General features: G+C 40.6%; 1 protein-coding gene across 37 annotated transcripts in view; it reads right to left on the bottom strand.

The window, feature by feature from the left end:
* Nucleotides 1–11,308, bottom strand: part of SLMAP (sarcolemma associated protein) — a 100,808-nt gene extending 89,500 nt beyond the window's left edge. For 20 of the 37 annotated variants that reach the window (XM_083795277.1, XM_083795255.1, XM_083795244.1 and 17 more), the window contains exons 1-2: nucleotides 11,119–11,308; nucleotides 9,600–10,937 (exon numbers count right to left, since the gene is read on the bottom strand). In XM_083795277.1, coding sequence (XP_083651403.1) covers nucleotides 9,600–9,797 — 198 coding nt within the window. In that variant the 5' untranslated portion in view covers nucleotides 9,798–10,937; nucleotides 11,119–11,308. The remainder of the gene's footprint in view (nucleotides 1–9,599; nucleotides 10,938–11,118) is intronic. The other 17 variants (XM_083795281.1, XM_083795266.1, XM_083795247.1 and 14 more) reach the window with 4 other exon arrangements.
* Between the last annotated feature and the right edge of the window lie 6,663 nt (nucleotides 11,309–17,971).

The raw sequence follows: 17,971 nt of genomic DNA, 5'->3' as shown, positions 1-17,971 counted from the left end.
CCAGGAAGGCAATCTGGATCTCCCAGAGTAGCTCAAAGAAATCAGGGCGGCTGTGTTAGTGCAATGTTTTTACCAAACTAACACCTCTCAAACCCATTTCTGGAACGTGGGGTCAGATTAACTCAACCTGAAGCTAAAGGGTAGATAGATCTACATTAAAACTCTCTGAAAGCAACAGCCTGTGACAGGATGCATGTATAACTGCACTGACTTCAGTAGGTGGCAGAGTGATTGGACACAGATTCCAAAACAGAAAGCGAGTTTTGAAAGTTGTCAGTGTATGTCAACACAATGCATTTGTTCATGTACAAAAAACAGCAAACATTTTCCCTTCTGTTTATGTGATGGTTAAAAACCTATCCAAAACAAAGAGCGTTTTAATTTTCTAATTAACAGTCAGATTCATAAATTTAACCAAAAATCAGGATGAAGCTATGGTAAAGAGCATTCAAAGCGCCTAAAAATAACCACGTTTCTATATTACCATAAAAGTAGTCCATCAGTTCCTCCTTTAACTACTTCGGAAGGTCTCTGTCCACAGACCAAATCACTGACTTATAGTCACAAACAATATTTATATACCCACCGAAAGCCCTGCCTAAACAGCGCAACTGTAGCTTTATCTAGTGTCAACTAGCTACATAGATTTCAAAAACAGATATGCCCTTTCTATGATGATTTGTATTCTCGTCTTTCTCCTACAAACTCTGGAATATGCAGTCTAGGAAAAGTTCTCAAAGAGGAAGATTTAAAAAACCAGTTTCCCCTTTGAGTTTTTAAAAAGGAAGTGGCGGTTGAGAGCCGTAAGTGAAAGTGTTGAATTATTTCCACCCCTATGGAACTAGGGGAAGAACTAGGAACATGATCATGCCTTTCATCTAGTACTTCTTTTCTGTCAAGTACATTTTAAGAAAATTTCTAGCTGACATATTTGGGTGGGAATTTTATGTTACACCATAAAATTAGTACTCTAGGTATTTCATAATACTAGATTTATATATATATATACATATATATATATGCATATATATACTCATACTGAAAGTTCTAGGTCCTCAGAAGATATACAGCTTAAGACAATAGCAACATCAGGCAGCCTACCTAGCAGATATGCCTGACCCCATCCTTAAAAACTTATTTTGTTGTTGCAGTTAAGGATTAATTCTGTACCCAAAAATTCTACCCCAAGTCCACAAGCAACCTAATTAGTCCTACTGAGAAGCTGAGGACTGGGCTAGGTGACTTCCAGAGGCGCCTACCAACCTAACTTATTCTGTGACAATCCATCCATACCATGCAATTTGGCAGCCCTCATTCATAGCATTCTAATTTCCTTCCAAGTAGATACCACCCTAGCTATACATAGACTTACAGCTCTGCAATTTACAGAAACAAAAGATATTTAAACTTATAGTTTGTTCCTTAATAATATGAGATAATATGGACTCCACATAGCCTTAAAAATCCTGACATTCAGCAAAAGGAATCCCCATAACAACAGCAAGAAAATAACAAGGGATTGCAATTACCTATCTAGATCAAAGATTAGAAGAACATTTTGTCTGCAGAGTGGATTATTTCACATCCAAATATAAACATTTGGTTTGGTTTTGTTTTGTTTTTCCCTGCAAACAAAATTGAAAATGTTAAGAATTTCAAATAATTCATTATGCCTCCTGAAAGCTTTCAGAGTCTTCAAGCACCTGGAAATGGTAAGTCTAAGTACAGAAAACAGCAATGCTAGAATAAAATTGCAAGTAATACCACCATCAACATTGATTTGCAATGCCACTGCCTGTCAGTTCATTCAACTATCATAGCCAGCAACCAGACAAGCAGAGAGTGGCCAATTAATTGTGCCAGAAATCACTGGAAAGGTCACCAGAAATTTAAAAGGCAAACAAGCAGACAGGCTAAAAGCCCAGCTCTGCAAAACCAGGAGATCTGGCTTCTACCCTATATGGTTAAGTATAACACTTCAAGAAAAGCAATTTAATAATAGAAAACAAGACAAAGTCATCAAAATCTCTTTTGTTTTGTTTTTGAGAAGGGAGTAAAGCGTTAAACAAACCAACAAAACCCTTTTACAGAGCATTAATATTGCATCATCGAAAAGATATCAAAGTTTTAGAAAATCTATGTGTAAACTTAATCTTGCTCAACATCCAGAAAAGGCACAACTCTGAAAAACTGCCAGTCAAGAATATAAAATGCTGTATCAGGCAAGACCGATGGCATATGCAAATAGCAGCAGTCAGTACCAAATGTCCTCAAAAGAACGTGCTGTACAAATATCTATTTGGCCCATACCAAAGTTTTTCTTCTTTGATTTGAAACATACACATTTCTACTCCTTCCTTTTAAAAGGTTACTAGTCTATACACAAACATCCACAACTTTTTAACCCTTAAGCCCTTGCATTAATTTTATTTGTATGGAAGACATATTACAGCTGTAATTATGAGAATATACAGAAATGAACCATTAATTAGTATATAACTTACTTTTGCAAAAATATTATAAATTCCTCAAGCCTTTAATTATTCTTGACTAATCCCAGTACTTTTAATATTTACTTTTTATGGTTGCAAGTTTGCTGCTAGGGTTTATTGTGCTTTTCCCCTCAACTACAGCGTTAATTCAGGATTTGGGACTTTCTGTCACAAGCCTGCTGGAAGTTCATCATTATTTTTGAGACTGAAATGAACTCTAAGACATCACTCAATCCCATACCTGTGTGTCTGGTGCAAGGTAACACCAAAATTGTATCTGATTGAGTGTCCAGCACAATTATTTTCTTTTTCAAAAAGGAAACTGTTCAGAGTCTCTGGCACACATCTTGCAGGGGCTTAAGATGGTGCAGCCCACTCCACCTTTCTTCCAGAGGTTCCCACTCCTAAACCAGACTGAAAAAAAGGTGTGGCTATACTGGACAAAAACCTGACAATGCTGCAAGCCTTCTTCTATCAATTCTGCTACATGAAGAAATATTCCTAGAAATACAGACAAGTTGGGAACATCAATGCATTGCCACAGCAAGACTTAACTTGGAGTTCTTAGATAATCCAAACTCAGCAAGTTAGTAACATCAACAGGAAGCAATTATTGATGTGACTCAAAAAAAATAATAATAATCCAGAGACAACAATCAATCATATAATTTAGTAGCAATAGCCTGTAAAATTGCTAGCTTTCGGGATGGAGACAGTATTCTTCCTTCCCTTTCACTTGCCAGGTTGGTCTGTAAACAACGAAGTTCACACCAGTTTCATTTTACATTACCTATTAAAAGAAATGACAAAAAACAGAACTCAATGAATCAGCTGATGAATTTGTCTACGTATTTTGCAAAGTTTTAGACAGATCAGACTGAAATCAACTCAAAGCAGCACACTGACACAGCTAAACACTACTAACCCATATGGCTCTTTAAAGGACACAACTTCAATCACATTCACTAGATAATGAAGCAACCACAACTGTTTAAACTCACTAAGAAAAATGAGAGGACAAAACCAAATGAAAAGTATTTCTCCAGTGTAATGTAAATCTACCTGCCAAAGAGCAATGGATTGCTGCGAATAATGTGTGGAAGTTTTTCAGATAAAAAAAGTTTAAGCGATTTTAAATAACAGAAGTGTATTAGGGAGCAAAGTTTTACATTTATAAGCACAGAACCAGGAGCAAATGCAAACCACGGCATCAGAGGCTGAAGGGAAACACATTTACTGGCCTTCATTACTGCTAAGTAACATAATTCATTTGAGGTTTGTAAAAATTCATTTCAAATACAAAAGGGATTTTTGTTTGTTTTTAAAACCTAATCAATGTGTTGGCGTTCCTGGCTCAGTACGGATGCATCATGACTGCAATGGATCAGCTCCAAGAATTACAGTATTAGCTCTGCAGCAGTGGCTCTAGATGGTACCGCTGCAGGGAAATCCTTATCGGCAGCAGCTCACCTCTGCTATAAATGGCCGGCTGACCTTCTACATGGCTTCGAACGGAAACATTTTGGTGAAATTTGCCGAAATTGATAACTCCCTACTCTATCCTACTTACAATTATACCAGCATAAAATTGGATAGTTCATTTAGGGTGAGGGGCACTTACATAAAAATATTAACAAGTATCCATACAAGGCTGGCTGATCTCACCCTCTCACTAAAAGCATCTAAGCACTGAAATTTCACCTCGGAGCATTAGGGAAGATCCCAGGTCTGTCTCCCAGGCCACTTGGAATAAACAATCAATGTCTGGAAGATAAAGTGTCTCTTCAACAGACTCTGCAGACTGCAAGCACAGAGCAACACTGAAAAATACTGATAGCACTATTCAGCTCTCAAAGACAATTGTAACAATGATGAAAAGATGTATTAGAGGAAAAATGAACATCAGATATGCTACCTATTTAAAGAAATGCTACTCATACATGAGAAGTTAAACATTTGATACATAGACCAGCATCAAGCAGCACAGAGTATCACACAAGGATCTCTATAGGTGGCAGAAGAAATAACCTCTCATGAAAATCCTGCAGTCCCAAATACCATTTTTCATATCCCACTAAGTTCTGTGAAACAGATTTACTCAAACACTTCTGAACATACACCATGTCCTAGAAAGGCGTCCCATGCTTCTTGAGTCTTCTCGAAGTCTTGACCTCCAAACAACATAACGTGTAATGTTATTTGAACAGCATAATTCCTTTTTATATTTTTTTTCCTTCCACAGTCAAAATATGTTTATCCCTTGTATAATACAGCAAGAAAAAAGAGCAACTAATCTTCTGACTCCCGCTTACCAATGTGTTTCTTATATTGTTGGTCCAAATTGGATGTAGTACCTTAGACACAGCATAACAAAGTGTTGAGGGGGATAATCGTTGGCTGTGCTCCTCTTACAGCCCAACACGTTCTCAGCCTTCTTTGCTACTTAGGCACGCTACGGGATCCTGTTCGGCCTGCTGTGCCCACCAGGACCATCCAAGTCCTTTCAGCACAGCTGCTCACCAGGCAGTCTATCTCTGGCTAGGAGAACTGCATGGGGTTCCTCCTTCCCAGGTGCAGAACTTCATGTTTGTCCCTGTTTGGGCTCCTGAGGTTTCCTTCGGCAAGGCGACGTCCCTCTGGATGGCAGCCCTGTCCTCAAGCGTATCCTCTTAGTGACCCTGCCTCAGAGAGTGCACTCCAGTACCTCCCTCAGGCCATCGATAAAGATGTTAAATACAAGAGGTCACAGTACAGACTCCCGTAGCATTCGGCTCATTACCAACATTCAGGTGGAGTGCCACCTATTAACCACTACTCCCTGAGCTTCATCCTCCAACCAGTTGTTTGTTTGTTTTTAAATCATCTACTTGTTTAGCCATCCAGTCCGCAATGCCCTACCTGGGACAGAAGTCTGCCACGGAAAACACTGTCTTCAGCAGGGCTTTTGACAAAGTAATAGTGTGTGCTGCTTTCCCCTGCACACAAATGTAGTGAATTATTCATAAAAGGCAACCACACTCACCAGAGATGATTTGTCCCTGCTGAATCCATGCTGACTTTTACCAAATCACCTCCTTCACGTGGCCAAAAATGTGTTCGAAAACTTGTTCCAAGATTTTCCCAGGGACCAACACAAATCCGTCCAGCCTGTAGTTCCCTGGCTGTATCTGTGAGGTTGTTTTTTTGTTGTTTTGTTTGAAGAGGGTGCTCCCTGCAGGGAACATTCTTTAACATTCTTTTATCCCACATAATTTAAGGCTAGAAGCCATGAAATACAGCCTTAATAAACTTCATCTGCTATCATGTTGACTATTTGGCTTTTAATCTACTAATTAGCATTTCTGTAACCAAGATAACATGAGCCTGTTCAACTCAATTCATACCCACACTGACTTAAACGAAAACAGTAGTATTAACTGCCACCCTAACATGGAAGCTTGCGCCTACAGATTTTTTCAGTTGTTAAAAATGACCAGTAATTTGTAGTCCTTTTGGTCTAAGACAATACTTTACTTCTCACACAGCTGAATTCTCTGTTATAAAAGCCACTCACAACAATCTACCTCAGGCACTGGATTAACTCCGAGAAGTTCTTTTTTGAAAGTCTGAATATCTGCTGGAAACTTCAGGTTTGTACCAAAAGCTTCTTTCCCATCTGCCAGAAGCATTTCAGCCTGGGAGGAGTCACACACAAATTATCAAGGCTTTTTAACTTACTTTTTTAAAAAAACAAAACAAAACGAGAACAACTCAGGTTTAATACTATTCCAATTAAACAGCTTTTACATCGTTTCTGTCCATTTGCAGTGATAGAAGCTGAACTAACACATTTAGATTTTCTGAAGTATAGCACGCTTTCTTTTGCTTTGATTCACACTTTTTGGAACACTCCTTGCTCAGCACAACATCCACTTCCTACATATCTAGTGACTCATTTCTACAGGCCTCTCTTAAAAAGATCCACATGTAATTACTCTCCCCCCCCAAAAATATCAAAATCAATTCTAAGCATAAGCTTCTCATGTTACTGATATATGAAAAATCCACAAAAAGCAAAAGGATACATTGCACTGTTTCTATAAACACAAGCAAATGGAGACATTGCGTTGTTTTTCTATAAATATTCTACTAAGCACAGAAATAAAACAAGTACAGGTTTCCCTCTCCACTGCTTCCACCATTACTTTTTCAGGTTTACATGCTCAAAAGGCTTACATGTGCTCAAAAACATTTTAAAAAAGAAATGTAACTTTAAACATCTGCTTTTAATTGCTATTTACTTGTGATCTTGAAGACTCATCCTGCTTTTATCATTAATAATGCCAGCGTTACACAGACATTATCTCCTTTGGGCAGACAGCTTTTCCCATGCATAGTTAGAGTGTCTTTATACAAGGTCAATATTCACCTGTCTCAACCCAGAATAGCATATCATCTTCAACTTGGTGTATTTATGTGATTCACTTCAGCTTAAGCATATCCCTGCCTCAAAAAAAATTGTTTAATAGTTCCCTCGCCAATATTTACTGACGTTCCCTCTCCCCACTTTCCACCCTTCCCTCCTGATTATGCTGATGCTATTGTTTACAGGCTATGTAGCAAACAGGATCACTCACATGATTCACTAAAATAAAAACAAACAAAACTTCAAACCCTCAAGGAAAAAAAGATATTAGAGTACAACTGAAAGACAGTTCAAGAGGCAGCAAAGAGGATGGACTGGGAATACTGGAAACGGGTATTGCCATTGAAGTACACAGCTTTTCAAAGCATAGCCCCAGATGATTCATGAACTATTCTGAATTATTCAAAGATTCCTCTTAGTAACAAAGTTGACATTTCAAGGTCCTTTATCTTTCATAAGAAACAGTATTGGTAAAAGTCCTATACATAAGCTCCTAAGAAACATTAACGAATACTGTGGCAAAAATAATTTATGTAGGTTTAAATATACGTTACTGATAGGATAATGACATATTCCTAGATGAGACATACTTATTTGAAGTTCTGTAAACAATGATAATAAACGTTCTCACATGCAAATAATTTTAGGGTTTTGTTTATTCTTTTAAAACACCACAATTTTTTAAAATCACTTTTGTGATACAAGATTAAGACTATTTACCAACAGCTCATCTGCCTGCCTTTTCCCAACAGCTTGTATGTATTCTCTTAGGATGCATTTTCTCCTCTCCTTCAACTATCAATCTTCCCAAAATTTACCGTTCAGATACTCAGCCAGATCCAAAAATCAGGTGATATTGCTAATGAAACAAACACAGAAACCAAAATTCTACATCCTGCTTTACACTTTTTACAACACTACGTATAAAATTTATAGTAACGTATTCCTACACATCACCCAAAACCCACTCTATTCAGTTGATTATTATGGCTGCTGATCAAGATACTCACGTGGGCAATTATCATCAGGACCCCCACCAACTCATCGCACAACAGTATTTCAAGAGATATCACATTACCATCTTATTTACTACTTATTTACTACTTATTCACTACTACTAAGTTACTATTTTAGATCAGCTAGATAAAAGGAATAATCATATATAATTTTTTGACATATATTAGAAAAGCCAAGCTAAGTAAACATTTAAAAACAGAACTAAAAACCAGCTGACTCTTTTAAACTCCTCTATTAGCAGACTTGCTCACCACCCAATGCTTTATCAAATTAAACCTTCTTTAATACGGCTAAATAATGTATAGCTATCACAGGGTATATGAGGGTCTTAAAATGTTTATAAATCATGAGAAATATTAATAAAAAGCTGTACGTACAATGCTTTTGAATTTAAAAACAGTACAATAAACTGGAACACTTTATTGAGTCAAAGGTTAAAAATTAAGCTTAAACTAAAAATAGCAATATTTCCTGCCTGTAAGTTGTTTTCTGAAGTGTCCAAGAACACACATTATATACACTAGAGAGCCAAAACAACATTTTTAATGAAACACACAGATAGCAGTTTGCACAATTACACGCAGGTAACTTGAAAGCCAAGCCATAACCCAGCCTTAAGAAATTAAATGCTTGTCTTGTCCCATCATGCCCAAGTATTGCATAACATGGGATAGTTAACAATGGAAGGTTTAAGAACTTTGACTGCATTCTACTATTCTTCATGCTGTGTCATACTACTAAGAAATACTGCATTAATTACAGACCATATTATTGTCAAAATCGAGAGCTACACTGACCATATTTCACAGAAGGGCATGCAGGGAAGCTAAAAAAAAAAAAAGAGCTAATTTATAGCAGATGAAGTTCTAGGGTGGAATATCAATACATTTAAAAAAATACTGTGCTGAGCAACTGTAATCTGCACTTTGTTCATTTCTTGTTGGAAATTTAAAATTAACTTGACAGACATTAAGTAAAATGGCTTTACTTGTCCCAGTTCAATCCCTAGTGGACAAAGCATGCACTGCAAAGCCCCTGAATTTCACTTAACAAGATATCCACTGTCTTTTTGAGACAAACAGCGATGGGTTAATAAAACACAGGCATATTTTAATATCATTTTCACTATCATTGAGAAAATACTTTGTATGCCATTTGCTACATTCCTGCTGACATAACAAGCCTTCTATCAGACCCAAACAAAACACATTATACACAATTTCAAAATGACAAGTAGGAAGAGTGGCTCGCGAACCCAGCATTTTTTAAAACCAGCTTTTTGATGGCTCCTCACGATGAGATTTATTTACGTGCTCTGTGAATAATTTCTCAGCATTTGAAAAAAAATACTGTTATGCCACTTCCTTCATACAATCCTATGCTTTCGGATTTATAATTATTACTCACCTCAAAATCACTTACTCTCAGCAATGAACAATAAGCATGCAAATTCTTCATCACTTATCTTCAACTGCTTTTTTATGTACTTTTAACAATAGGTAAAATTTTTGCACGGTCAGAAATTACCAACTTACCTGAGAATTAATCACTTTAACACAAATCTTACTCCTTCCACATGTAACCGTATTTATTACAGTGAAACTAAAGTGACCCGCAACACACAGGGTCTTGTTAAATAAGCGTGAAGGTCGCTATTTTTAAATAAAGAAAACAAAACATCTTACCTTGCCTGTCTTGTGATCAAACCAGACAAGAGCATGGTTCCTGGACAGCACCTTACAGTCAAAAGTTGCATTATTCTGAGCTGGCCTGCAGCGAGCCACTGAGCGGCCAATCTTGACAGGCTCGTCCAGGTAGACATGACGCTCCTGAAACGGATGAGAGTTCGGGCGGCAAGTGAAGATGGCCAAGGCTGAAGGCATCGAGGACAGATTGGGGTTGCCACACCAACCAGAGATGAAGAGAACCTCTTCCGATGCAGACTGTCCTCCACAATTTTTAAGCCGAACCTCCACAGCAACTTTACATTAAAGCACGACAAACATTATCACGTATGAGAGGCCTAACAACTCATTGTTTCAGTGTGTAAACTAATTCTGGCAATAATCCAGTGAAAAAGCCCCATTATGTCTTTTAACAACATCAGCAGTGGCCCAGAAAAAGTCTAAAACGCACAACTTTCAATCCATCCTCCTCTGGAAGAATAGGAACAAGCATCTGATTCCTTCAATGAGAAGCAAAGGCTCCTTGAAAGAAGGATAGAATGTCTCAAATCCAAGTAGATGAGTCATACAAATACTTTTGTTTGGGACCTCAACTGCCTTCTTTTTTTTCCCCCTTCCGTAAACAACACTGACCAAAATTCTGACCCACGTAACATGGAAGCAAAGAAAGGTTTAGGGAAGGGGGAAAAGGATTAACGTCCTCTCTCAAAGCACACAGGTGAGGAGTTGGAAGGTGACCACGAAGCCCTCGCTCCACAACAGGGATCTAGTCGCCTCACAGGGCAAGCCGCATTTCATCATCTTCACGTATTAAAACAAAGCAGGATAGATGGTCCTCGATTTAGGAGCTATGCTGTTTTCCTCCCCTACCCCTGATAAAGCCGAACTGCTCTACAGTTCCTCGCAGCCACTCAGATAAGGAACTTGATAAGGCATGGAGAGGGCTTCAAACTGCTTCTCTCGGGGACAAGCCGAGGCGGGGGCAGGCTCCTCCGGGGCCGGCCTAGGAGCAGGCTGACAGGTTGCTGCCAGCGGGGCCGGGCGCGGGGCAGGCTCCCTCCGGGCGGCGAGCGGGGGGTCCCGGCCAGGAGCCCCCTGCTCGGGGAGAGAAGGAGGAGGACGAGGAGGAGGAGGATGAAGAGGAGGAGAAGGCGGCCGCAGCTCCGCTCCTCTCAGCCCCTCCGCAGGTGGCTGCGCATCGGAGGGGGGCCGCCCCTCGGCCCCTCACGCTTCTCCGCCCGGCGGCGGCGGGAGAGGCCTGGCGGCCGGGCCCGGGCGCCTCCCGCTCGGTAGCTCTGCCTCTCAGGCGACCGCCGGCCGCGAAAACTTTCCTCCGACCTGCGGAGGCGAAAACAAACCGGGTCAGACGCGGCCCTCGCCCGGCGCCCCCCTTCCTCCTCCTCCTCACTCCCCCTACCCCCCCCCACCCCGTCCCCGGCCTAGCGGTGCCCGGCCCCGAGGGAGGCTCGGGTCGGCCCGCGGGGAGGGGGGGGGGGGGGACTCGGTCTCCCTCCCTTACCTTCAGCGCAGCGGCCGCCATAGTGACTGGAAACCTACCCGGTGCGGCAGCCGGGGAGGGGCTGGGGTCGGGGAGGGGGGGGGGGGAGGGCAGGCGGAGGGAGGAGCCGGCCTCGGCGGGGCCTGACCGGAGGCGAGGCGAGGCGAGGAGGCCGCCCCCAGCCTCCGCGCGGGAGGCTGCGCAGGCGCCGGGGGTGGGAGGGAGCCGCGCAGCCGCCTTGCGGCCCCGTGAAGCCGCCGCTGCCGCCCTGGGGCCGCTGCTGCCCTCTGCAGGGCGCGGGGGGAGCGGGGGGGGGGGACGTCCCGTGAGGGGGTCTCCCGTGGGGGGGGGTTCTGTGAGGGAGTCTCCTGTGAGGGGCTGCACGCAGGGCTGTGAGGGGCTCGGGGGCTGCGAAGGGGGAAAAGGGCTGCGCAGAAAGGGCACGGTTATGAGGTGGGAGCGGGGGCATGTCGCTGAGGTGAGTGAGCCCCTAGGGTGGGTGCCATCTCCTTCTCCTACAGGGTGGGTGCGCCCCCCTGGGTGGGATGGAGCGAGGGGGCTCGCCCTGAGGTGGGGGCTCGCCCGCCCTGAGGTGGGGGTTCCCCTGCCCTGGGGTGAGGGGTTCATCCTGAGGTGGGGGCTTGCCCTCCCTAAAGTGAGGGCACCCCGAGGCAGAGCAGGGTTTCTGCACTGTCTCCAATATCTTGTTTATTCAGGGTGCTCCCCAACACCTTCACCTTCCTTCCTTGTGTTTTTCATGCCATTTTGTGATCCTAGGTGTGAAATTTGGGAATGTTGCGTGACAGAGAGGCTGGCTGTGTTTCGCTGGCTCCGGTAACGATTTGGCAGCTGGGGTGGACCCCTTGAAGCGGTTGCTGCAGGCCCAAGGCAGAGCGACAAAAAGGTCAGGGGAGGATGGAGGTGGGGTTCGCTGGCCCAGTGTTTTCTTTCAGCTGTTCAGGGAGCATCGCACAAGGCCATAGTTATCCCCGTTTTATAGAGATCGAGGAAAGGGTGTTACTTTTTCAAGGTCATACAGTAAGCTAGTGCAGAACAGGTCTCTCCAGTCCGAATTCATTTTTAAGTCAGTCAGTCCCTATAAAGCAAACAAGCAGAGATTGTTTGATATAGGATAGATGCTGGGGTTGCGCCAGCACTATAATTACCCTGTGACAAGGTGTTGGGATTAGGGAGATGGGAGGGTTTTGTGATGCCAGGAAGGCCAGGCAGCCGTGGAGGAAAGAAGTGGAGCCGTGCCAGGCAGTTTAGCCAGCAATATAGGAGAGAAATACATAGCAGTTGAGGTAAGGCAGTGAAGTGCCTAAGAGAAAGAATGATTACTGTGTTATTAGTTATAGCACAGTAAAATCTCAGGGTCATTTTTTAACCTTTTTTTTTTTGACTCTTATTATTGGGGGTGTAGGGTTGGATTCATTGCAGCCTAGTTTTCTATTTTTCTTCTAATGATCCCAAGAAAAAAACAACAGCAAAAACATGTTTGTGTATCTGTGTTTGAAGCAAGGAGATGAAATCCAAAATGAGACACAAGTTTGATTTTTGAGGACAAAAACAGACTAGTATATGGAAGCTTTAGGGTTGTATATCTGTAGTTTTTAATTCTACAGATGGTGTATGTATATGATACACCACCTCATAGCTTCCATCAGCTTGTTTGTAAGATTTTACTATTGTGACAACTATATTTCTAATTTACTCTTTTATGTAGATGGAAATTTGATATGTCTGTTGTTTATAGCATACAGGCTGCCGTAATTAATCAAAAAGAGGAAAGGAGCATAACAAGAAGATGGGGAAATGGGGAAATAAAAGTCTACCAGGAGTTAAATTTGAGGGAAAGAGCTGCGAAAGTAGAAATAATTGAGAACATTTTGGAATTGGAAAGGAGTAAGAAGTAGAGGGAACAAATGCTTCTAACAGGTGTTGGAATTAAAAGAATGTTTATGAGAGCATTTCTCATATTTGTGTATGCATGTTTAATTGAGAAAGGAGTTTGAAAGTCAAATCCAAGATGAAGAAGCAGCATTAGCATTTATAGGGAGTAAGAGAATCAAGAGAACTAAGAGGGATATTAGTTACTGATGTTCTCTGTCAGTACTATTTTTTAGATATTAATGAGATTCAAACATATTTCATACTGTATTGTCTGTACAATATCTTCCTCAAGGTTTTCTGTGACCAGTAGAACAAACTAATACCCCACGTTTAAGCGTCTTTTAAGCCTGTGCTATCCATGTAATGGTATCCTGAACCTTTCTCCCTCTATCCCCTGGAGAAATCCCATTACGACAATCCCAAGGGGCAAGCAGTGGCATGTGCCAGCTGCCTAGTACTTCTGGGCGCTGCCAAGTGGCTCAGCAAACAGAGTTCTGCCTGCTTTCATCAAGGGGCCTAATTCAAGCCCTCCTCTTCTGTGTGAGTGCCAGCTTTCGGAGAAGTTGGATGGATTTAGTTCTCTCAGACTTTTTAAATCCTATTTCAAATTGGCTAATGAGTTCAAAAGTTATTAGAGGCTGACTCGTAGACTTAAATTAAAAATACAGAAAGTGGTTGCATTCTGAATTGGGGAAACACACTATAATATGAGTATTTTATGAGGTATTTGATACTTATCAAAAAGTGTCCATCTTCAAACAGTGGAAAGCAACAGGATGATGCAGAGAGTTCAGTATGGAGCAATCAACCACTATACTCTGCTCAGCAGGAGTACGGAGGATGTGTAAGCATATACATCTTTTCTGCAAGCCACTGCTGGCCACACCACCAAAAGAGGTAGTGAGCTTTGGCAGCCATGTTAGGCAAGGGCAGCAAGATGCCACCTCGGTGGCCATCCTTTTTCTGGTCAGGAAGTCCATAAAATTTAAGGATAGCCATCATAACTGAGGGCAGCTACAGCACGCTCTATAGCCATCTTGGATAAGGGAAATGAAAGGGAGGCGTCTGTTGCATTTGTCCCCCAAAGAACTGGTGTCTGTTTCAGAATGATGAAATGTGGCAGGGTTACGGTTTACGTACGTACCTGCTAAATATCTGGATTTTGGTTTGAGTGTGCCAAAGTGCAGGAGAGACTCTTTGGTTCTAAGGACTTGCTGAAAAATAGGATCTTCTGCTGAAGAAAGCCTGCTGTGAATTCTAAATTATCTGTAACTGCCAAGAGGGGGGAAAAAAAAAAAAAATCACTGAGCATCATTATAGCCAATTCAGTGACAAATTTCTGAATGTTGTATAATGATCTAGAAGGCTACTAAAATGTTGTATGTTAGATTAAGGTTGTCACTGAGAAGGTGTTGTGAACTGATTGCTTAGTGGGAGATCCTGAGTAAAGAGAGATTGTTAGATATGGAATGAATGAGGCATGCTGTGTGGAAAAAGTTCAATTTGCAATATAAAAATTATGATGTAAGTTGAACATGAAAACAGAATAAATAGATAAGGAGAAAGTTGGAGTTGCACAATTTTCTGCTGCGTTCTCACCCCTGAAACTCATTCAGCAGCAGCTAACTAAATCAATTTCTTATGATTCCCAGAAATAAATAATATGCATAACTGCCCTACATGAAGCCATACCAAATTTTAAAATATAACACTACATAAAGGGATTTACAGTTACGTAGAGTAATGTGGAAACATACAGCAAAGTTTGAACTGCTATCTGTGTCCTGATGTTATATCTCTTGCAAAACAAGCTCGCCTTGCAAGTAGCTGCAGAGACATACAGAATGAAGCTCAAGCATCAAAAAGTGAAAAATTGTTTCATAGCAGTAGGTTGGTTTTCCTGCAGCTATAAATGTGTCAGTTCGGATGAGAACAGACAATAATATTTTGGTTCATAGCAATCACTTCTTGTCCACTAGAGGGCCAGGGGGAGGACCAACTGCGTGTCATCTCAGACTAGCTAACTCAGACAAGTGTTTGCTGATCTGCAGTTGCTTTTCAGATCCAGTGACTGAATATATAGTATTTTTTTTCCTAAGCGGGAAAAGTGGCCTCACAAAATAAGGTAAGCAAGGAGTGGCAAGATTCTTGTGACACTGGTGATTCTACAATTTGTTGAAATATACTGCTTGCAGTTCTTGATAAAATTCACAATATTCTGTGAGTGCATGATAGCATGTATCTCTGGACGGTGGCAAGACTAAATGGTGTGGTTGCAGAGCGTATCAATACAGCAACAATCCACTTTGAATTTTCAGATACATGTTGTTTTCAGGAGCTACTGAATGCATATACTTTTTACAAATGTTTTCTCTAGCAGTGTGTTTCTGTCCTTGCTGATACATCATGAGAAATAAATGGAGCAAGATCATTTCCTCAGAATAACGATCATTATTGGAAAAGAATAACAGGCATTTGCTAATAAACTATTTGCTAGTTTCATGATCATGTTTAAAGAGAGTCAAATTATCCCAGTAACTAAAGATCATAGAAAACAAAAAGCCCGTAATACATATCAGAGCTGCATTGCACTTTATATTTAACTACAAACCTTGCATTGCAGTGTTTGAAGCACTGCATGTAAATGACTTTTGGAAAAGATTCTGTATGATGATTCTGTAAACACTGGTATGTGAGTGAGAAGGATCCGACTCCTGAGTCCCGTAGCTTCCAGTGGCCACACAAAAAACTTTCTACAAGCTCACCATGCTCTTCCTAAAAACTTAGGACTCTAGTCCTCAGTACTCCTGTTGGGACATTTCCTTCAAAACCTTGCTTCTCCAATGATTAGAAAATTTGTTCTGATTATCAGCCAGAATTTATTCAAGAGTGGTTATACCTGCAGTGCTACCATTTTTCTTTAGTTTCAAAATTATTTTCTGTTCTTTCACCTCTCTGACTAAAGAACCATTGCATTATCTTTCAGCCTTAACTTTGAAGGACAAAGCAACTCAGCTGGTTTAATCCTCTCTTGTCAGGTAGACTCTCCATTTATCTTGTTTCACTGTATACAGTTATAACAGTGTAATATGATAGTAAGTTTTATATACTATGTAAAGTAAATGTTATATGTAAAATGTATTCTCTATATAATCTTTGTTATGTACAATATGTCGTATATTGATAATATTAATACAATGTATATAGCAAATATAATGTAACATACTGTTAATAGTTAATCAGTTTATATTAATTCTAATATATAACTAATTTTACGTAGAATGTTTCTTTATTTCTAATGAAATTCTCTAAGTTGGTCTACCTGGCCTCTTCTCTGCTTTATCATTTTAGTAGAACACAGGCATCGTGTGATGAGCTCTTAGTTGCCTTTCTGTTAATATGAGGTTAACATTCTTGGGATGTTTGAAATTTTCCGTGGTTTGAAGAGTAAGAAAAAGACAGTATTAAATACATTTTTATAAATGTATTTATTACACCTATTTTTCTGATACAAATGAAGTATTATTTTAAATAAGAATCTCAAACGTGGGAGGCGAGGGGAGATTAGCAGAAGATGTTTCTCCAGTCCTTTGGTGTTACGCAGTGGATATGTGCAGTCCGCACTGTCACTCCCTACTGAAGCTGATGGAAATTGGCCAGCCAGCAGCCAATGCTACATTCGCTGCTACCTGGTAGGAAGCTTCCTGCTGAGAGGCAAGACAGAACAGCAGAGAGAGCAGTTGTGGTTGAAAGAGGGTGGAAGAAAGCAAGATAGCTTCAAATGCTGAACAGCGTTGGACTTTAAGAATCCACCTGTCCTGCATAGGCCTATACTCATCAGCTGTCATTACAGAGGACAGTTTTTTCAGGAGGTACTCATGTCCAAACCTCGTAGAATATTTATATGAACGGATTGCTGTCTTTCTGCAAAATAAGGCAGAGTTCAAAGAGATTTGTAAGTGCAAACTCCACATGCAGAGCCCTACAATTTCACGTGCAACTTGTAGCAATGCATTCTGAGTTGACAGGTTCCCAACTTTGAAGCTTGTACTTTGTCCTGCACTGATTTGACCCAGTATAAGCTTCCTGAAGGAGAAAGCAGTCAGCCTCAGTTGTTATTAAAATACCTAAAATACACGCAGGAACATTTTAATTCTTTTTCTTAAACAACTGACATCCATTCTCAACCAAGAAAGATCATTGCACTTTTTGAAAACTAAAATGCATTTGAAACGTCTATGTAAAAATTTTCCTGAACTGATTATTTCCCTAGTAGTTAGGAAAATCTCCACTAAGTGAGAACCCTTCTTTCTCAATGATGATATCTCTGTTCTCTAAACTTTCTCCTTACAAAAGTTTATTTCTGTTAAGCATCAGGTGGAATTAACTTACTGGTTATTGCCTATGTTTAACAAAACGAGCAGAGAATATCAATCTTACTAAACGACTTTATTCTCCGTAGTTTACTTGTGTACAAATATATAGAGAGACATATTTAGGAGTATACTTTTTGTTTTCATGAAGACTTAAAAATAGAGACCAACGAAAACTAGAAAGGAATGCATAATATAAAGGTCTATAAGAAGCCATGACACATCATCTTTTCTTAAACCAAGCGATAAAAGCTTTTGGCCAGGCCTTGTTTCAGCTTCTAAACGGAACCAGCAAATTAAATACCACTGCTGTGAGTTTAACCGGATGAAGCTAAGCCTTAGTCACATCATATTTTGGATGGCAATCTTTTACAGAGTCTGGGAATTAGCTACTGGAAAAGTTCATGAGTCTGAAATGGCATCATGGTAAAATACCTGAAGCAACGGGAGACAGTGCGAGCCTTCCTGTACAGCCGCTCCCATTGCACGCTACATAACTCCTTCCATATCTTAGTTTATATCTAAAATTCACTTTGCCACTAATGGCTTACGATAACAGAAGGTTGCTATATCTTAAATTATTACAATGATAATTTTGTGTATTATAA

Source organism: Anser anser (genome assembly GCF_964211835.1).
Source record: "Anser anser genome assembly, chromosome: 12".
NCBI classification, from domain to species: Eukaryota; Metazoa; Chordata; class Aves; order Anseriformes; family Anatidae; genus Anser; species Anser anser.
The sequence above is the reverse complement of the archived record's forward strand: the minus strand, read 5'-3'. Positions and strand labels throughout refer to the sequence as shown.